Source organism: Monodon monoceros, unplaced genomic scaffold (assembly GCF_005190385.1).
Source record: "Monodon monoceros isolate NGI ecotype Baffin Bay Population unplaced genomic scaffold, NGI_Narwhal_1 Super_Scaffold_21, whole genome shotgun sequence".
Classification (NCBI taxonomy): domain Eukaryota; kingdom Metazoa; phylum Chordata; class Mammalia; order Artiodactyla; family Monodontidae; genus Monodon; species Monodon monoceros.
In genome coordinates this window covers 67113510-67135548 of record NW_021703778.1, presented here as the reverse complement: position 1 = coordinate 67135548, position 22039 = coordinate 67113510, and the positions used below count along the sequence as shown (strand labels likewise).

The 22039-nt window shown below is 39.7% G+C and overlaps 1 protein-coding gene across 1 annotated transcript in view; it reads right to left on the bottom strand.

Moving 5' to 3' along the window:
* Positions 1 to 21106, bottom strand: part of SNX1 (sorting nexin 1) — a 35753-nt gene extending 14647 nt beyond the window's left edge. The window contains exons 1-4 of the mRNA XM_029238158.1: positions 20919 to 21106; positions 6208 to 6319; positions 2654 to 2781; positions 2042 to 2108 (exon numbers count right to left, since the gene is read on the bottom strand). Of these exons, the coding sequence (XP_029093991.1) occupies positions 2042 to 2108; positions 2654 to 2781; positions 6208 to 6319; positions 20919 to 21077 (466 nt within the window). The 5' untranslated portion in view covers positions 21078 to 21106. The remainder of the gene's footprint in view (positions 1 to 2041; positions 2109 to 2653; positions 2782 to 6207; positions 6320 to 20918) is intronic.
* Between the last annotated feature and the right edge of the window lie 933 nt (positions 21107 to 22039).

The window sequence follows — 22039 nt, the reverse complement described above, 5'->3', positions numbered from 1 at the left end:
TAGAAATGCAGCACTTTTAAATTTGTTAATTTCCTAAATAATTTCAGGAAGTTGAAAATGACATATGCAAATTACCAAGGCTCTCAAAAGCAATATCCTGGTAGTGAGGCTCTTATTTAGATGCATGTGGGAATGAGAAGCTCATGTTGAGTACACAGCCCACGCAAACAGAAGGTGCTGTTATAAAGATCAATATGAATCTTGACGTAGCTGGTTTCTTGGCATCGACATGACTAAGAATCTACTATGGTGCAAAGGGATGAAGGTTTATCACCAAAAGTGATTTGTGTTTAAATAAATCTGATCCACGGGATGTTTAAATTACTGTTACACATTGAACTGTGTCCCCCTAAAAAAGATATGTTGAAAATCCTAACCCGTGGTACCTCAGAATGTGACCTGACTTGAAAACAGGGTCTTTATAGAAGAAATCAAGTGAAAATGGGGTCAGTAGGGTGGGCCTTAATTCAATATGACTGGTGTCTACATAAAAAAGGGACCTTTGGACAGAGACAGACACACATAAAGGGAAGATGATGTGAAGGCACCAGGGAGAATGCCATGTGACAATGAAGGCAGAGACTGGAGTGATTCATCTGTAAGTCAAGGAATGCCTGAGGCTCCAAAAGCTAGAGGAGAGGCACGGAACAGTCCTTCTCTAGTGCCTTCAGAGGAAGTATGGCCTCACCAACACCATGACAAGACTTCTGGCCTTCAGAACTCTGAGAGAATAAATTTCTGGTTTTTTTTTTTTCCTTTTTTTGCGGTACGTGGGTCTCTCACTGTTGTGGCCTCTCCCGTTGCAGAGCACAGGCTCCGGACGCGCAGGCTCAGCGGCCATGGCTCACGAGCCTAGCCACTCCGCGGCATGTGGGATCTTCCCGGACCGGGGCACGAATCCGTGTCCCCTGCATCGGCAGGCGGACTCTCAACCACTGCACCACCAGGGAAGCCCTCTACCAAGGATTTAAAGCAGCTAATAACTAGCCTAAAATCAATGTTTATATAGAATATTCATAAATATTAGAGAGGCAAGAGAGAATCTTAAACATGTAATCCAAAATTCTGGTCCAGGTTCTACCACGGGCCATACATTGTGACCTGACAGGAAGGCTACATTTCATTTATTGGTTCTCAATTTCCTCTACTGGTGGATGAGGGAATTGTATAAGATGCTCATAAACATCCTACCAGTGCACCAGTCTAGGAAAAGTAAAACTCTACAGTTTAATAACAAACCATTTTGGCATAAAGTCTAATTAGATTTTAAAAATTCTTGTTCCTAGTTCAGAACAGACAAAGGGTTGGAAATCACATTTTTCCTCTTAACCATACAAATATCACCCTTACTTAATAGGAGGAAAAAGCTCTGTGCAGCCTCTTCTCTTAGAGACTATACCTGGAACAAGGAAAGTCGAGGCCTGTTTGCTTTCCGCTCACTAAAAGGTCTCACAAGCTTGAGACACAGGAAGGCTATCCTAAAAATCCACATTCTGGTCAAAGTTAAGTATTGTGCTTTTTGAAAATCTAATTTAAATTTGATCAAAATTCAACCTGGGTTCTTTAATCTTTACCTATGAAAGAGAGATGCAGATTTCCCCACTTTATTAGAATATCAAGAGTACATAGTAAAAAGACATGTAACAAGAAATCCAAATTTCTTGAGGGAAAAATAAATCCAGCATCCCAAGATTTTAAAACGTGTTTTTAGGGTGCTTAAATGGAATTTATGATCTCAAGAGGGAATAAAATGGTGTCAACAACTCTGTGGGAGAAGCCAATTTTGGGTTTTTAAAAAGGGATTCGAATAATATTTGATTTTCTGATTTTTCTTTCTTAAGCCAGAAAAGGCCTAAATAAGTACTGGTAACTGCTGTTTCTGGCCTTGGAAGCATAGCAAGGGGCATAGTTTCATAGGAAAGATAATGATGAAGTATTTCACACTAGCTAGTTCAGCTCTGGAGGTAACCATTAAGAAATTAGCTAACTGTGCTTTCCACAGCCATATCCTAACATCACAGGGAGTCCCAAGTACACTTACCTATCTTCTCAGGATCAGTTATACCAACTGTCAAGTCAAATTGGTCTTCCTCTTCTTCTTCCTCTAGCTTTTAAAGAGAAGACAAATCGTGAGATACCCCAAAAAAGGCTATATTAATTTTACTCTGCATTAACATTACATCAATATAATAACATATATTAGATATATCCTTCTACACATCAGTGTTCAGCTCTGTCCATTCCCAACAATCTTGATGAAGCAACTTCCACTACTTTAAGTTGGAGCTTGCACGGAGGTCTTTGTTACATCTATTCTCTTAAAACATTATTTTGATCATAACGAATAATTACTAGGTTTTGGAAGACTTGCTGCTGTCAGGCTAAGAAGGGAATGAGGAGACACTATACTCTTGAATATGGGAGCTTCGGACACTAAATATCATTAATGACCATTGAAAGCCTCTGTGCCATCTTCTGGGTAACAGATACTCTGCCCAGGAAAGAGTCCTTTATTGGATTTTGGCTGTCCATTAACCATAAGAGTCTTCTTCAAGAGTCATACATGTTATATCAAGGTTCAAACTCAACTGAACTTCAGACTGGCAGCACAGTCCTAAACATCCAAAAGAAGACCAACAGCACAAATTCTCACCTCCTCATAGCTTGGCTGGGGCTTAGAAGAATTTGTGGCCTCCTGTGGAGGAAGAGAAATGAGTGTTTTGGCTGGCACCTTCTTCTGATTATTTTGTGTGCTGTCCAGGGATAGCTCCACTGTGGCATCTAAAAATAGTTGATATTTTATAATGAAAGAAGAGTCAGAAAAACTGTAAGCTAGAAAAAATGGACCTAAGATACAAATGCAGTAACACTGGGGGAAAAGTACTGTTTGCCACATCTGAAGATGACACTGTTGTTTTACCACAGTTTAAGAATGTTCACAATTACAGTTTTAGATCATCTTGCAAAGATTAAGTTATGTTTAATATACGCTGTCCAAGGGGGATAAAAATATATTGCAATATCTGAAAATCTTTCTAATCAAAATAGTTTAAAAAAAAAGTGCTAAAGAGCTGTCTTTGTCTAGGAAAATCTCAGCTGAACAGAACTCATTCCCTAAGTGCTCTAGGGAGGGGACTTTTAAAAGAGCATTATGTACCATTTTTAGGCATTACAATTTCTTAGGCAAATAATAAGAACGCACTCTCAGCTAGGAGCAATGGAGCTAGAAGTTCAAAGCCTAAATAACTGAGATTTTTTTTTTTTTTAATAAAGAAAAATATAAACATCCATTAGGGTTTGGCCTGATCAGTAAGTATTCAATTCTAGCCTTAGGGAATTCAAAGAGAACTGTTTCTTTTTCTTTTCTAGACTTTCATTTAGAGCTAAAATGAAACCAGACAGAGGGGTCTATAAGGCATAACCAGGTCCTAGATCAATGTTATTGTCATTAAAAGGGCTTCCCTGGTGGCGCAGTGGTTGAAAGTCCACCTGCCGATGCAGGGGACACGGGTTCGTGCCCCGGTCCGGGAAGATCCCACATGCCGCGGGGCGGCTGGGCCCGTGAGCCATGGCCACTGAGCCTGCGCGTCCAGAGCCTGTGCTCCGCAACGGGAGAGGCCACAACAGTGAGAGGCCCGCATACCACAAAAAAAAAAAAAAAAGTTAATCATGTCTATAAACAAGGTTGCCAGACTGTCAGAATCCTATCAGGATTCTTTTCCTCATCAGGAAAAGAGAGGTGGTAATATAATCTGGCCCTACTGTAGGAGTACAAACCACACAAAAAGTATGCGTAATGAACATGCTAGGGTGATAGGATTCTTTGAAGCAAGCAACCAGCTAAAGTATGTTTAAGAAATTCATATCATGCAGGCACCACATAAATAATTAAGTTATCCAATCCAATAAATGTGACTGAAAACGAAACAGGAATTCAAACATTTAAAACCTTTGGCTTATTAGAGTGCTACTGAAAGCCTTTTGAAGAGCTGTGCATTTTTTATTGAGAGTCCTGTGACAAATGTGACAAAACTTACATCAAAAATGCTTTTTTCTTTGTACTCTTGATAAGAGTAATGGAAGAGCCACTGGACTCCATCACAGAGATTCTGACCATCACTAAACTAATCATGTAGAAAGTATTAGAACATTTAAATTTCCACAGTCAATAACTGAAATATCTGAGAAACTACTCAAGTCCTAAACTAAATGTATCACTGTAGGCATTCCTTTCTATAGATATCTTATGTTCCTTTCTTAGTAATGAGGCAGTCATTGGCTGCTTTTGAAAACAGTTGGGGAATGAAGTAAATCAGAACCTTCATCAGCAATAAATATGTCCCTAATAAAGATCTTCTACATGTTCCTATATAAAACCCAACCATGGGGTAACTCAGTCACACCAAGATTTCAGGTCTTCTTAAAGGGCAAATCATATAAATGTTAAGTTCCCAAAGACAGAAAAACTTTCTTTGCAGTCTGCCATGTACCTAGATGATTCATTATTTGCATTTCTCCTCCAGAAATTTTATCCCAAATGTAAACATTAGCAGAATGAACAGTGGGCACTTAAGTTTCATAGAGGAAAGGAATTGGAAAATATTTGAAATCTTTATATTCCTTCTTCTAACCTCTTCTTCCCTTGTCATGTCTTAATTTCGCACCGAGTTCAAATGTGAGAGTCCTCCCAAGATCCTCCCTTCCCAAGTCCACCCTCTCATCTCTTCCCTTCCTTATCATTCTCTCCTTTGAGGGTCTCATTCACATGGCAGTTTCAATTACCACCTCTAGGAAGTTGATCCCCACATTTAAAATTTAAAATATCTAAAACCCAAACTCACTCTCCCCACCTTCCAACTCAAAGCTAGTTTCTTCTGTAGAATGTAGTTCTCAAAATGGTACCATTTTCTTCCTAATCCTTGGGCTTGAAACTTTTGACTGTCTTCAATCCTTATTTTTGGACACCCGTTATATCCAATCACCAACACCAGATTCTGTTGATTTCAGTTTTTGAAAAGTTTTCACCTTTCTTTTCCTATTTCCATTACCTTATTTTTGGTCTTTACCATTTTATTCTTGAACTAATTTGTGATTGCCTTCTGACATCTCCAGTCTTTGTCCATTGCAATCCATTTTATATAATAATTTTACCAGGTCAGTCTTTCCTCACTTTGCCCATATCACTTTCCTTACTCAAAACTACCAATGGCTCTTAATTGGCACTAGGATGAAAATTCAAATTCTAATTATTACTGTTATCTAAAATCCTCCTAAACAACATTTCCAGACTTACCTTCCATGGCATCTCTAAGAAGCCCCTGTTTTGGCCCACTGAGTTTACTGACTGTCCCTCAAACACACCATATACTTCCTGCCTAACCATTTGCGCCCTTTCTCTTTTTCCTACATAAATCCTGCTTCTTCCAAGAAGTCTTACAAAATCACTCTAGAGCAGAGCTTATCAATGAGGGCACTACTGATATTTTGGGCTGGATAATTCTTTTTGGTGAGGGGCTGTCTGTGTACTGTGGGGTGTTTAGCAGCATCCATGGCCTCTACTCAGCAGATACCAGGTGTGACAAACAAAAATGTCTCCAACCATTGCCAAATGTCTTTGGGGGTGGTGCAGGGGAAGGACCACCTTTTGTTGAGAACAGGGCAGTCCCTCTCAACAAAAAATTATTGGGCCCAAAATGTTAATAGTGCCAAGATTGAGAAACTCTGTTCTATACTAGTATTTTTCAAACTGCAGTCTGTTGTTCACTGGGGAATTGTGACAGTGATTCAGTGGGTTACAAACAGCATTTTAAAAAAAGAGAAACAACTGAAAATTTCAGATTGTATGGAGGGTAGTAAAGGCAAGTCATTTAATAAAACTTTTAGTTTTATACAAGTGCATAAATATTTTGGATTATGACACAAAATGTATTTCTTACTATGAGTCTTGGTCATAAAAGTCTAAAACCACTGCTTTAGTCTCACCTCAGACCCCTCTGAGCTCCTGTGACCTAATATTTCTATCAGTCCTCTGGCCACATTTATATTATTGTTTAACAATTTGTCTAAATCACATTCTTAAATAACTGTATATTTATGTCTTACTCCCTAAACCTGTAAGAATCGTGATGGCAGGTACTGCCTTTTATTATGTTTTGTTTATTACGTTTTAAGCTAGATTCCTAGCTTAAGTTTTGAGTCCATACTTGCCTGCAAAGAGATCCTGTGGCTCTTGGTCTTGTTCCTCATGGATCCCATTTTCTTTGGAGCCACTGTTGATGGGAAGAAGGGAAGCAGTTCTCTTTGGAGACTGGGGCTTACTCTGAAAACAAAGAAATACTCTGAATACTATGAATAAAATTGTACCATTAAAAACAAACCTAGAGGACTTCCCTGGTGGTCCAGTGGTTAAGACCCTGCGCTTCCACTGCAGGGGACACGGGTTCAATCCCTGGTTAGGGAACTAAGATCCCCCATGCTGCTTCACATGGCCAAAAAAACCACCAAAAAACAAACCAACCTAGAAAGTGACTTCTGATGCACCCCTCAGTTGCTCCCCCAGGTGTTTAGGGGTAGACAGGATCACTAGTCAGCCAGTTTAATAAGCAGCAAATCATTATTAGTTATGTAAGTGTGGCCTGAGTGATCACAGAGCTAAAATAAACTCACACATTTTAGGGTTAACTTCTAACACTATAACCCTGCTGAAATGCCCTACCCCAAAGCACATGATGCCAACATGGGTATGTGTATACAAAGATAATTTTCAAAAGAACCTGTCCAAATGCATTTCTCCTCAGTTGATGACCTTTATTCTTTCAAATGCTGACAGGGCACATTCTAGTGTCCAGGACACCACACTAGAGACCATAAATCAAGCTCTGATCCTGACTTATTTTGTGGCCTTGGCTGAACCATTCACTGAAGCCCAGTTATGTGGATATTACCGACCCTCCCGACAAGCAAAGGAAGGTATGACACTTCAATGTTGTTTGTAAATATAACTTATCTTTTCATTCTTAACTTATAGAGACACAATTTTCAACCAGACTCGTGTCAGGCTAGCAGAAGAAAAACCAGCCATGCTTAGCCTACAGGCACATGGTGAAAATACAGTCAGTCCATGGCCTTTATCAAAAGCTCAGTGATCCGCCGCAAGCAAGTGTGGGGTGAGGCCCCAGACCGGTACCAGAGTGAACAAAGCTGGATTGTGTAGAAAACTAACAGAAAGCTGAGAATCTGACTTCAAAAGCCATGGTGTCATATTAGAGGGTTGTGAAGTCAGACCCCAAGGCCAAATCAGTTAAAAGACCTGACTTAAGGAATCTTTTATGAAACATTTCCTTAACAAATCTGAGGGTGTTTGTTCCTTGGAAACAGGCCCTTTCTGACCCAACAGAACAAAGTGAAATGACAGATTTATTGGGTACTTTGAGTCTGTCATGCAAACAGCTCCATCCCAGTACTGGGGCCACCCTCAGGGAAAGAAACCGTTACCAACATGTAGATTTATACTAGCAAACAACGAAATTTTCTACGCTAATAAAATTTAATGAGCTTTTAGTTGTATGTGCTTAAATGTTACCAATTCTGTTAGAGACAGTGATCCTGTCTTCTAGCTGCTTCCACAATCTTAAAAAACAACCAAAAAAAAAAAAAAATCACTGCCGAGACACAGACCACAAATAATAGGGCAAAACCAAACCCTACACTTCCCTTTTGCCTCTTAAATTGCCAACTACTTTCTTACATACACACGTCCATCCTATACATGCTCTTGTGCTCTTGTACAGTATAGGGAATCTCATAAAAAGCCATCTGATGTCTTTTAATTCAGTTCCCACTAATACCAGTTGCCTCTCGATGGAGATCTAAGAGAGATTAAAACTCAGATACATTAAGAATATACGTATATAAATGTAATTTACTAGTAGCTCACCAGAGAGACTAAAGAAACAGGAAAAGAACAGGTTAGAATTTACCCATTTTTAACAACACCGAGAAGAACCCATTCTTGTGATACGAAGATGAATAAAGGCACCTTTCTATTTCTGTTTTATCATCTAAACTTGGAAGTTTAAAGATTAAGAAAATTTTCTGGAGCAACGCTAGAATAGCAGTCTGTCTGGGAGAAAATATTTGCAAACGATCAGACCGACAAGGGCTTTATTTCCAAAATATACAAACAGCTCATACAACTCAATAACAAAAAACCAAACAACCCAATCAAAGAATGGGCAGAAGACCTAAAAAAACATTTCTCCAAAGAAGACATACAGATGACCAACAGACACATGAAAAGACGCTCAACATTGCTAATTATTAGAGAAATGCAAGTCAAAACTACAATGAGGTATTGCCTCACACGGGTCAGAAGGGCCGTCATTAAAAAGTCTACAAATAACAAATGCTGTAGAGGGTGTGGAGAAAAGGGAACTCTCTTACACTGTTGGTGGGAATGTAAATTGGTGCAGCCACTATGGAAAACAGTATTGAGGTTCATTAAAAAACTGAAAGTAGAGTTGCCATATGATCCAGCAATCCCACTCCTGGGCATATACCCAGAGAAAACTCTAATTCGAAAAGATACACACACCCCAATGTTCACAGCAGCACTATTTACAATAGCCAAGACATGGAAGCAACCTAAATGTCCACTGATAGATGGATGGATAAAGCAGATGTGGTATATATATACAATGAATACTACTCAGCCATATTGCATGGACCTAGAGATTATCATACTAAGTGAAGTTAGACGGAAAAAGACAAATATGATATCACTTACACGTGGAATCTAAAATATGATACAAATGAACTTATTTACAAAGCAGAAACAGATTCACAGACAAAGAAAACAAACTTAAGGTTACCAAAGGGGAAAGGGGATGGGGAAGGGATAAATTAGGAGTTTGGGATTAGCAGATAAAAACTACTATATATAAAATAGATAAGCAACAAGTTCCTACTATATAGCACAGGGAACTATATTCAATATCTTGTCATAAACCATAATGGAAAAGAACATGAAAAAGAATATATACACATATATAACCAAACACACACACACACACACACACACACACACACGTATAACTGAATCAAGTTGCTATACACCAGAAACGAACACAACATTGTAAATCAACTATACTTCAATCAAAAAAACAAAAGAATAGCAGTCTGTCTTTCCCTATACTAATCAGAAAAGACAGATCCAGATGGATGGGATACTGTGGTGACAACTAGAGCACAACTACTGTCATTCTTCCTCTACCAGATCCTCTTCAAGCCCAAACCATACTTTGCTTGACTAGAACTGTGATGAAAACAAAAGCTTGTGCACTCTTAGTAAGCTAGGTTAACAACTACCTTTGAGAATAGAACACTGCTCCTCAAATATACTCTGGGACTCCATTCCAAAAACCACTAAAGGCTCAGTTCTAGGAAAGCTGAACATAGTTAGACTGATTATTGTATTTACTATTCTAACTTTTCCTCAGTAGTTCTTTTATAAAATTAATCTATGTACACAAAACTTTGTATTCTGTTTTTGCCCCCTTTGTCATCTGAGCAGTTTTTTCATGTCTTTAAGGTTGTACAAAAATCCCACTTTTAGTGACTTAACTCTCTATCATATGCGTATACTACAACATAGTCATTTCCCTAATGATGGGCATTTAGACAGTTTCCTGGTTTTTATTTTTATCATCACAAAAAATATGGTTTGTCTATCCCTATATATAAGTCTACATCTGATTATTTCCTTGGGATAGATTCTTAAGCAGAATTATTAAATGAAATTTTCAAAGGCTCTACTAAGCTCCCTTCCAGAAAGATCACAATTTGCATCCACCCCCAGGCCCCCACCCCACACCACCACAGCAACATTAAGCATTCTCTCTCTCTCTAAAAAATCTTTGTATGTTAACTAGTTATAAGTTGTCTTGTTCCCACATGTTTACTGGCCATCTGAATCCCTGTGATGTGTTTTGGTGTCCTTTGCCCATGTCCTTTTTCTATGCTAAGTTAGCATTACTTAGATGTACACTTCTCTTACATAAGTATGTTAACTCTCTCTCCGGCATATTGTATAGTACCCATGCCCCCAATTTTATCTCTTTTCTCTTTGTTTTATTTTTGATCTTAGCAAATTTATTCTCAATTGACTGATTTGGATTGGCACTGGCCTATTTCTTTAGGCTGAAGAGTACCCAGCACACAGTTGTCCTTTGAGGCATATTCTCAAGTTTTACTTAAAATCAAATACAAGAGAAGCTGAGCAGGACTATTTTTAAGGATAAGAAGAAATGAACCCCTGTTCATGGTACCCAACATTTATACAGGACTGTTAATAGAAAACAAGTCTTCCATGAGACTAGAGTTTATAATAGCTTACTTCTCATCAAAATAAATAGCCACCTGGTATTAAAACATATTTCATATGCCCAAGGTTAAAAGGCTAATTTTCATCAGTATTAAGGAATGATTTATATTAAAAAGCTAATTTTGAAGCAACAGTTTAAATTTTAGGAAGGACTCATTTTTGGGGTTGGAGGCACACTGATTACAGAGTGACAAAATCAATACTAAAAATAAGGCTTGCTTTATAATCCATATTTTAAAAATCTCTTAATAGTCACAAAACTTTGAAGGGGGCTAAATTTCTAGGCAATAGATAAAACTATTTTCTGTGATGAAATTTTTTTAATTTATTTTTTATTGAAGTATAATGTACAATATTGTATAAGTTACAGGTGTACAGAACAGTGATTAACAATTGTTAAAGGTTATACTCCATTTATAGTTATTATAAAATATTGGCTATATTCCCTGTGTTATACAATATATCCTTGTTATTTATTTTATACATAGTACTTTGTACCTCTTAATTCCCTATCCCTCTATTACCCCTCTCCCTTCCCTCTCCCTTCTGGTAACCACTAGTTTGTTCTCTATATCTGTGAGTCTGCTTCTTTTTTGTTATATTCACTAGTTTGCTGTATTTTTCAGATTCCACATATAAGTGATATCATACAGTATTTGTCTTTCATCTTTCTCTGTCTGACATATTTCACTTAGTATAATACCCTCCAAGTCCATTCCTATTGTTGCAAATGACAAAATTTCATTGTATTTATTTTATATTTATTATTATTATTTTTTTTTGCGGTACGTGGGTCTCTCCCTGTTGTGGCCTCTCCCGTTGTGGAGCACAGGCTCCGGACGCGCAGGCTCAGCGGCCATGGCTCACGGGCCCAGCCGCTCCGCGGCACGTGGGATCTTCCCGAACCGGGGCACAAACCCGTGTCCCCTGCATCGGGAGGCGGACTCTCAACCACTGCGCCACCAGGGAAGCCCCAAATTTCATTTTTTTTATGACTGAGTAGTATTCCCGAGTGTGTGTGTGTGTGTGTGTATGTGTATTTTTTTTTCACCACATCTTAATCCCTTCATCTGTTGATGGACACTTAGGTTGCTTGCATATCTTGGCAATGGTAAATAGTGCTGCTACGAACATTGGGGTGCATTATCTTTTCAAATTAGTGTTTTATGGATATACACCCAGGTAGAATTGCTGGGTCATATAGTAGTTCCATTTTTAGTTTTTAAAGAAACTTCCATACTGTTTTACAATTCATATATATGTGTTGCAATTCATGGTCGTTATTATCATTACTTAAGCTCAAATCATTCCATCATTGGCCAGTGGGAACCTCTTCAAGTTGGCTCTGAGTATTTTTGACGTGACCCTGTAGTTTTTGAAAGCTTCCTTGTTAACTGTAATGACAAGATTGTCCAGGCTCTTTTTGTACGTTTCCTACCTCACACCTGAAATCAGCCTGTTCTACGAGAACCAGAAGCCCTGGTTTTTTGAAATACTATTTCAAGACCACGGTCTGAGCACTAGGGGTATTCAGAGGTACCTGCGTTCATCAGTGTGTCTAGAGCTTTTCAGTAGAAAGATATAGATACACACATTTGTTTTTAAAATGTTTCATGTGTTCATACTGACATTTTCCATTCAAATATCAAGACTACAAATTTCAAGTCTCCTTTCTTTCATATAAGAATTCTGATTCTCGAGAACACAGTGGATGATAGGATTAGACTGTCTCATAAGTATTCACTTGATTTATCCCACATTACAGTCTCAGGATAACAATGCTGATACTATCACCAACTACTATGATTACTGAAAACAGTTAAACATTTTTTTGCAAATGTTATCCCCATTCCCTTTCCTTTTTAAAAAATATAGTTGTGGGCTTCCCTGGTGACGCAGTGGTTGAGAGTCCGCCTGCTGATGCAGGGGACATGGGTTCGTGCCCCAGTCCGGGAAGATCCCACATGCCACGGAGCGGCTGGGCCCGTGAGCCATGGCCGCTGAGCCTGCACGTCCGGAGCCTGCGCTCCGCAGCAGGAGAGGCCACAACAGTGAGAGGCCCGTGTACTGCAAAAATAAAAAATAAAAAATATAGTTCTTTTGTATCTGTAGTGTCAGAGCGTATGACCATGACATATGATGCTCTCTCCTTCTTATTCCTCCTTAAGTCTGAATTCTATAGGCAACTGCATCTTCAGTGCTCACCACCGGTCCATATGTCTATGTGTCTTCCATCATTCTGGCTGTCTAAGGAAGGGCTCAAAGGAACAGTATTCTCTGGGTTCTTGTGCTTCTGTTTGTACTTACAAGAGCACTCAGACAGCCTAATCCTAATTCTCAGAGAGTCACTAGAAAGATATGCCAGCAAGACAGCACTTAAGAGCAAACAGGTATTCCTTGCCAATTACTGGCTTCAAACCATAAGGCTCAGGCTACTAATGAAATTTTCTTAGCTCAGGGAAGGACAGATGTGGGCTTCCTGTCCCCCAGAGCTGACAGCCATTCAGTACTGAAAAGTACTGCTGTGATTCCAGGTATCTTCCGTTTACTTTAACCAGTTTTGATTCTTCCTCATGTTGCTCAATTGCTCTTTGCTCCAGGCAGAATCTTTGCATTATGTTCAAGGGACCTCAGAAGGGTAGTACAATTGAAATTCTCAACTGCATTTAGAGGATGAATCCAAATAAAAAGCTCAAGTAACAGTGCTTCTGGAAAACTGGGTACATACTCATTTTCCAATGAAAAATTTGGATAATTTAGTTAAGGCAATATGGAGCTACGGAATTGTGTGACAAGGAAAGGACAATTAGGAATAAGTCAACCCCAGAAGTTATACCCAGATGATAAAACGGCAGTCACGAAGTCTTTAAAAATTACCCTGGTAGGGCTTTCCTGTTGGTGCAGTGGTTAAGAATCTGCCTGCCAATGCAGGGGACACGAGTTTGAGCCCTGGTCTGGGAAGATCCCACATGCCGCGGAGCAAATAAGCCCGCGTGCCACAACTACAGAAACCCACACGCCTAGAGCCTGTGCTCCTCAACAAGAAAAGCCACCGCAATGAGAAGCCCGCACACCACAACGGAGTAGCCCCCGCTTGCCGCAACTAGAGAAAGCCCGCGCACAGCAAACAAAGACCCAACGCAGCCAAGAAAAAAACTTACACTGGAAGATCTTGGCATGAAATACTACTCCTTTTGCCACCTTTACTTCTGGGGAGAAATGAGCTAAGTGGGTCAGTGTATTAGTTTTCTATCATGGCTGTGACAAATTATCACAAATTTAACAGATTAAACAATGGAAATGTATTAATTTATAGTTCTGCAGAAATCAATACAGGTCTCACTGAGCTAAAATCAAGGTATCATCACGGCTGCATTCCGTCCTGGAGGTTCTAGGGGAGAATCTGTTTCCTTGCTCTTTCTAGCTTCTAGAAGCTGCCTACATTCCTTGGCTCATGGCCCACTTCCTCCATCTTCAAAGCCAACAATGTTACATCTCTCTGTGCCTTTCTTCTGAAGGTAGTGACTCTCTGTCTCTTCCATTTTTAAAGAATCCTTGTGGTTACACTGGGCCTACTCAGATCATCCAGGATAATTTCCCTACTTTAAGGTCAGCTGATTAGCAACCTTAATCCCAACTTCAAATTTACCCTTCACTTTGTAACCTAAGACCTTCACAGGTTCCAGGAATAGGAGTGGACATGCTGGAGGGGGAAGTCATTCCGCCTACCGCAAGCAGTGACTCCTCTCCCACACCATGTTTCAAAAATGGCACAGATGCACTAAAAGTTTCTGTGCTTAGGAGAATGGACCTTAAGTGTCCACTGGATTTGGTACATCTTACTCTACAAACTGGGTGAATATCTAACTAACCCAAATGATTTCACAATATTACCCCCTCTCATAACTTAAGGAGTTAAAGTAGGGATTCTAATGTGGGGTCCATGAGCCACAGAATTGAGAATTGGGCCTATGAATTTAAATGGGAATAAAATTACAATTTACTTTTCACTAACCTCTAACTGAAATTCAGCATTTTCTTCAATTATAAAGACAGGCAACAAACCATGAGTAGTAGCAGTACCTGAGACATAGCTAATAAAAATTAGATATTTTTATTTGATATTACAGTTATTACAGACCTTAAAATATCATTTATGCTATCTCAATTTAAAAATCACGGTATTAGACCTATCCCTAGATATTATTTAAAGCATTTTTTTAAAAAGGATATAACATAAAATTATTCTAACGTTTTGATAATTGCATTTCAGTATAACTGGTTTCCTTTGTAATATTATGTATTTTATACATTTAAGAACATTATTCTGAGAATGGGTCCATGACACAAAAAAGGTAGAGAACCTCTGAGCTAGTTCCTCTAGGACTAATGAAAATGGAAAAGGGGGAGGTAGAAGGGTGGGGAAAATGAGCCTGAAACTGACCACTGAGTTAGTAAAGGAAAACCATGAGCAAGTGCAGTAGAGACCTCAAAGTGAAAGGCCATCCATGATCTACCAAAATTCAGCTACAGACATTCTACTGCAATCTCTGGTGTAACTTCCATACCAAATTTTTGGGGTCTCACACTAATAACTTGGAAGGGCCTGGAACTGAAGAAGGATCAGAGTACTAATGGTGCATTAGCTTCTAAATTGAAAAAGCAGAACAAACCCAGTTCAAATCTGCTATGAAAGCAAAACAAAGCCCCAGCTGTCCATCTGACTAAGCAAAAGAATACGCCAAAGTTGAGCAACAGACTTTTCCTGGAGATGAGATACTTATGGCTACTTGCTCTAGTAACTATCAACTACTCATGATTTATTTATGACAGCAGTTACTGAAGAGTGCTGAGAAGCTTTGAGGACCAAGGGAGAGAAATTAGAGTGTTCTTTTTCCTCTCCCTTCTCCCAGCCAAATGAATCACAAGTGGCCAAGTCATTAGAGTTACCCTGACATCTGAGTAAGTAAAGGGGCAGCAACTCCCTACAGAACCTAGAAGTCGGATCACAATGTTAGTTGCTTCTCTCATAAGCCCCAAACTCTTAATTTTATTTCATTTTATTTATTTTGGCTGCGTTGGGTCTTCATTGCTGCGTGCAGGTTTTCTCTAGTTGCGGTGAGTGGGGGCTACTCTTCCTTGCGGTGCGTGGGCTCTAGGCGCGCAGGTTTCAGTAGTTGTGGCACGTGGGCTCAATAGTTGTGGCTCGAGTGCTCTAGAGCACAGGCTCAGTAGTTGTGGTGCAAGGGCTTAGTTGCTCCGCAGCACGTGGGATCTTCCCAGACCAGGGCTCGAACCCATGTCCCCTGCATTGGCAGGCAGATTCTTAACCACTGTGCCACAGGGAAGCCCCCACAACTCTTATTTTAAATACATTTTAAGTTGGGTTCTTATTAGTCATCTTTAAGTCTTCTCTCATGCCCCTTTCTCCAAAAGTGTTTTGTAACTACTTTTGTTAGCTTCTCCTCCATAACCTTGAAAGCTAGGTTAACTGCTAGTACAAGTCTATGATCAAGAAACCAATGAGTCTATGTACTTCAGGAAAATCTAAACTTACTAGAAGTTTACAATTTGAGCTGAGCATTAAAATGAATCTTTAGACAAAACACCAGTTACTGACTTTTCCAAGAACATCTGTATCAGAACTGTGTGAAAAATGTGTAATTTCAACTTCTGATCTTTTGATCAGATCTGACCACCTGATGTGATGTTAGCTCCAAAAACAAGTGTTTGAGACAATATGCGTATAGAAAATACTACAAACTAGACGGACAGTTACCCGTGACTATTTACTAATATTAGTTGTAAATGACTATACCATTAACTAAAGAAACTAAGTATTAAATCTGTTTAAAAATACTGTTGTATAGATTAACTTTAAGAAGTCTGATTAGGGAACTTCCCTGGTGGTGCAGTGATGAAGACTCTGCCTGCCAATGCAGGGGACACGGGTTCAAGCCCTGGCCCAGGAAGATCCTACATGCCGTGGAGCAGCTAAGCCCGTGTGCCACAACTACTGAGCCTGCGAGCCACAACTACTGAGCCTGCGTGCCACAACTACTGAAGCCCGCACGCTTAGAGCCCGTGCTCCACAACAAGAGAAGCCTGCCCACCGCAACAAAGAGTAGCCCCCGCTCACCGCAACTAGAGAAAGCCCGTGCGCAGTAACAAAAGACTCAACACAGCCATAAATAAATAAATAAATAAACTTATTTTTTAAAAAAAAAAAAGAAGTCTGATTAGGAACAGAGAAAGGACAGTATCAAGAAACTTACTGAAGACATGTTATACCTTTGGGAATAGCCACCACGCATTTTGCAGAACAGAGAATTAAAATCTTAGCCAGTTAAACTATCAATTTCCTTAGAGCTTTTAATGAAATTACCAACTTATATCCAGATCTAAAAATGTTATCCTATAAGCACTCAAAAGGAAATAAACTGGTCTTAAAAAAAGAGCTGAGATAACATTGTAAAATGGTGCAACTGCTATGGAAAACAGTATGGAGGTTCCTCAAAAACTTAAAAATAGAACTACCTTATGATCCAGCAATCCCACTTCCGAGTATATATGCAAAAGAATTGAAAGCAGGGTCTCAAAGAGATATTTGCATACCCATAGCAGCACTACTCATAGAGCCAAAAGGCAGAAGTAACCTACGCGTCCACTGAAGGATGTATGGATAAATGAAATGTGGTATATACATTTGATGGAATATTATTCAGCCTTAAAAAGGAAGGAAATTATGATACATGCTACAACATGGATGAATCTTGAGGATACTGTGCTAAGTGAAATAAACCAGTCACAAAAAAGACAAATACTGTATGAGTCCACTTTATGAGGTTATCTAAAGCAGTCAAATTCATAGAAACAGAAAGTAGAATGGTGGCTACCAGGGGCCCAGGGGAGGGGGATAAGGGGAGTTGTTATTTAATGCAGGAGATCTGTTTCACACAAATGTGAGTATACTTAGCACTACTGAACTGTACAATTTAAAATGGTTATGATGATAAATTTTGTTATGTGTTTTATACCACAATTTAAAAAAAGCTGATTTGTTTTCCCCTCAGGATACATGTTATATTGATCATAGATGTAGGACTGGATTCTAAAAATACCATGCCCTTTTCTGTCTAAATGTTAATATGTAACTTATGTTTATATAATTCCCTATAGTCCATAAAACATTGTCAATCAGAAGCCAATTGCTATCCTTGACTTTTGACTACCAATAAAGGCTAGTGACATTGTTCTTTAAACACCAGTGGAAATATGTAAATAAGTCTTGATTAGCCAAAGACAATCTTTTCAATATATGATTTTTCATTTTCAAGTCCCCTGCTATTTTGTCTTTATCCTATTCTTTTTTTCTAGCCATTTCTCTAATTACAAGGGTTTCAATTTAAGAATAAGAGTGGTGAGAAAAAAAAATCTAATTGGTATAATATATCATCAAATGAAGAAGTTACCAGATTTGGCCAAAACCTGAACCAAGGATATCATTAATCTATGTTTCCCTCCTTTTTCTCAGCATGAGGAAGGCCACCACAGTTCTCCTCTTTTATTCAGAGGGCAAAATCTAATGGTGGTCCTGGCATACTGCTAAAGAGATGAGCATATAAGAGCTTCTGGGATGGCAGATAAAGAACTTGCTTCAATTTTACCTTTCCGGTTTAGAAGTATGCAAATAAGACCAGTGAGGTCAAATGAGATGTAAAAACATGTATGCTATTTAGTGTTTTTAACATAACAATTTTAAGAATTAGAAGAACCGAAAAGGGGCTCTAATTTAGTCTCTCTTTTTACTATGGGAAAAATTAATCCTATCCTAGAACTAAGAAAGTTTTAACTAAATAGATACATATCTGGATTCAGGTCCAATCAAAGATTCAGATAATATATTTAAAATTTTAGACCTTTTTATTCACAGGTCCACAAAGTAAGAGGCATAAAGAAGATAAGGTCTTGAGTATTCTTAAGAACCAGACCTTCCACAAACTGGTTTTCAGGCTTAAGGCAATGATTTCAGATTTGTTTTAATAATCCTTTTAACTCCAGTCTATCCCATTCAAATAACTGGTTTGTAGATCCTAAAATGCATATCAGGGGCTGCTCTTTCCATTAAAAATCAAATCATATTTTTATTACCATATTAAGAAAGCCTCTTGGGCTCTAAAAGAGAGCAGATGGGATGATTAACAGCAGCAGCTGTTACATCAATGTCCAGGAAATTACATGCATACCAAAAATGAGTTTTAAACTTTATATGCCTCAGCTTCTCAATTCTTTAATATTCCTCTCTTTGCCTCCAACATGCAACAAAACCTAGTATGAAGATAAACTTAAATCAGTAGGATGCTACTGAAGTCATTAAGTGCCTACTTTGATGGCTTTTAATCAAATCAATCTTATTACCAGTTTGATTTTGATAAATTATATTAACCATTTTTAGGATTAATTAAACTTTTCTAATTCATTATTAGATTTTGTGGGGTTTTTGATTCTTCGAGTAATTCTAGTTTACAAAATGCTCAACTGTTCTAAGTGTTTTACAGGTATTCTAATTTAATCCTCACAGTAATGGTGGAGGTAAATACTATTACTATTCACATTTTACAGGTGAGGAAACTGTACAGAGCAAATAAGTACCCTTCCCAAGGTTAAGCCAGCAAGTAACAGAGCCTGGATTTAAAACAGGCTTCAAAGCCCACTTTCTTAATTACTTTATTCTTCAATCTTGTTCCTCAAGATACAGAAGCACTGCAATCCATCTTCTCACACTGGCTCACAACTAAAGCATTTATTGTAATATAATTTGTATTGACTATTTAACAAAAAATTCACAGCCTAACTAGTGAGGAATCTTGGGGTCTCGGCTTTCTGAAGATTAACATCAAGACAAGCTGCTAAAAAATGGCTTACAGGTGGCATTTTAGTTCCCTCAGCAACTCAATTTTCCTGGATCAAAATCTAAATAAAAATAATTTGGCTTTCTGTGGTAGAACAAGTTCATTCTGACCCCCTCCTCCTCCCCTTAGATGGAAATTAGGCAAAGTATTTTCACTATCTTAGGAGACAAGTATGGATGCCTCTGGGAAGTAATCTGGTGAGACCAATCAAATCACAACCTCTTGAACTTACTTAGAGAACTTTAGAAAATAACAACTCATCCTTCCAGGGTCCTTTTTGAAAAATAAATCATCATTTACCAATGTGACCAATTGCTTTCAGAGCCAGAGTCTCTGTTTTCAGTTGTTCAGTCTGACTATCTACCATCTCAGCAGTTATCAACAGTCGCTGTTCTGCATGGCTTATGAGGGAATTACTAAAGGAATAGACAAAAGATTTGTTTTAAATGGGATACAGAACTAAATTAGCAGCAAGAGTTATTTCTCAGAATAACAGAGACTTCATTTGACAGTCTGAGCTGTTATATAAGCATCAGCAAACACTTTTTGAGCTGGGATTATGGACTTAATTCCTAAATACAGTACACGGAAAAATCTAATGATTATCACAGAAGGCATTGCCAAGAAACTTAACCTTTTTCTGACTTAAATGAGAGAAGCCTCAAACTTTCTCAGACACATGCTTGCATAAAGAATTTAAAGCTGTTTTATTTAGTCACTCATATACTGAGTAGCTACTATGAAGCTAAGCATTAACCAAGATAGAAAGAAACATAAATTCACTCCTAGCACTGAAGAAGTTTTCAACCTGGAACTAACTGTACCAAATGGTATGAGTCAGTATTCTTATAAAACAGCCCAAAAACATCTCCATTGGTTCCAGAACTGATTATTGATTTCCACATTCCACATATAAAGATGAGTTTTTTTCAATACCTAACTCTTATAAGAAACCCGGATATTACTATAGGAAACACCATTTCCTCTTCTCATTTACAGATTTGCTCCCACTGAGGTACTTAGGCACAAAAACCAGGGACAAAGCTTTCGATCTACGTAGTGGTTTATCTGGCAGGACCTTTTTTTCAACCGACATCTGGCAGGATTTTCCTAGAGATCAAAGGAGTCAAGTTAATTCTCCTAGACTAAGATCCAAAAGGACCTTTAGTAATCACCGGTAAGGATGGAGCTAACGAAACGATTTGTGGGCAGGTCACTATCCTGGGCAACTCCAGATAACATTATTCATCCTTGGAACAGTAAGGCGAGGTAAAGGAAAGTCTGCACCCCAACCCCTTATCTTGATCTATTAAATCAGCCTGGCAGGAAACCACCAGCAAACCAGCCCCGTGGGTCCGCAAGGCAGGACCAAATGCCCGCCTCGGAAGCTCTTCGCTGTCACGGACCTCAGCTGAGAAGCCACCACATCCCTCACTCCTCACCGTCCGCCCAGGGGCGGGGAAGCCGGGCCCTATGTCTCGGTGCTCATCTAGAACCCAAGCCACGACTACTGTCACCAACGTAAGGTCTCGCCGGGCCCACTCTGCCCAGCCTCCCCAACCCTCGCTTAGCGTCGCTTTCCTTTGGGGGCGCCCGCCCGCCTGCCCCGAGGGGTGCGAACTCACGGCATCCGCGGCGCCGGTGAAAATATCCTCCCCCTCGGTGTCGCTGTCCCCGGCCTCTGGTTCTGACCCCCCGACTGCTCCCTCGGACTCCGGCTCCAGGACAGGGAAGGGCGGAGGGAGTCTTCCCGAAGCGCTACAGCCACCACCCCCCGACGCCATCTTCCTCCACCCACGGCGGAAGCCGCAACAACAACTTTATAGAGAGATAGTGCCGCGAGCAAAGCGTTCCTGCGGCTCGAAGAGGGAAGGCCGCTACCACTCCCGCGGGGCGCGCGGGGCGGGGCCTACGCGCTGGGGGCGGGGCGGGACGACCGGGGGCTCCTTCCCAGCCAATCCAAACACTTGGTCTCAGGGCTGAGCTCTTAACCTACGGGGCAAAGGGACAGAAAAGGAGGCGCTCGGGGACATGCATGTTCTTAAGGGCTCTTTGTGCTCTAGATAGCTCTATCTACCTATCTACCGGGCTTCTTAAGGAGATGAAGAAGCGAGTCTGAAAACCTCTTCGTGCCACCAACCCATGCCAAGCACAGTGGCTACATAGAGCTTCAATAAATATTTTTTTAATTATTTATATTTTTAATTGTTGCTTTCATTGGGTCTTCGTCGCTCTGCGCAGGCTTTCTCTAGTTGCCGCGAACGGGGTGCTACCCTTTGTTGTGGTGCGTGGGCTTCTCATTGAGGTGGCTTCTCTTGAGGAGCACGGGATCTAGGTGCATGGGCTTCAGTAGTTGTGGCACGCGGTCTCAGTAGTTGTGGCTCGTGGGCTCTAGAGCGCAGGCTCAGTAGTTGTGGTGCACAGGCTTAGTTCCTCCGCAGCATGTGGGATCTTCATGGGCCAGGGCTCAAACCCATGTCCCCTGCATTGGCAGGCGGATTCTTAACCACTGCGCCACCAGGGAAGTCCTCAATAAATATTTTTGATTGAGGTCTCTGAACAGATACAGTAAAGTTTTGCTATTCATTCTTTCAACAACGTTTAGTTAATTCATTCAAGAAATAGATATTGAGCATCTACTGTGTGCCTGGCACCCTGCTATGCATTTGAGATATAGAAATAAAGACGCTTCTGGCCCCCTAGGCGCTTGAGGGAGATGAGCATGTAAGTGAACAGTGCTATAATG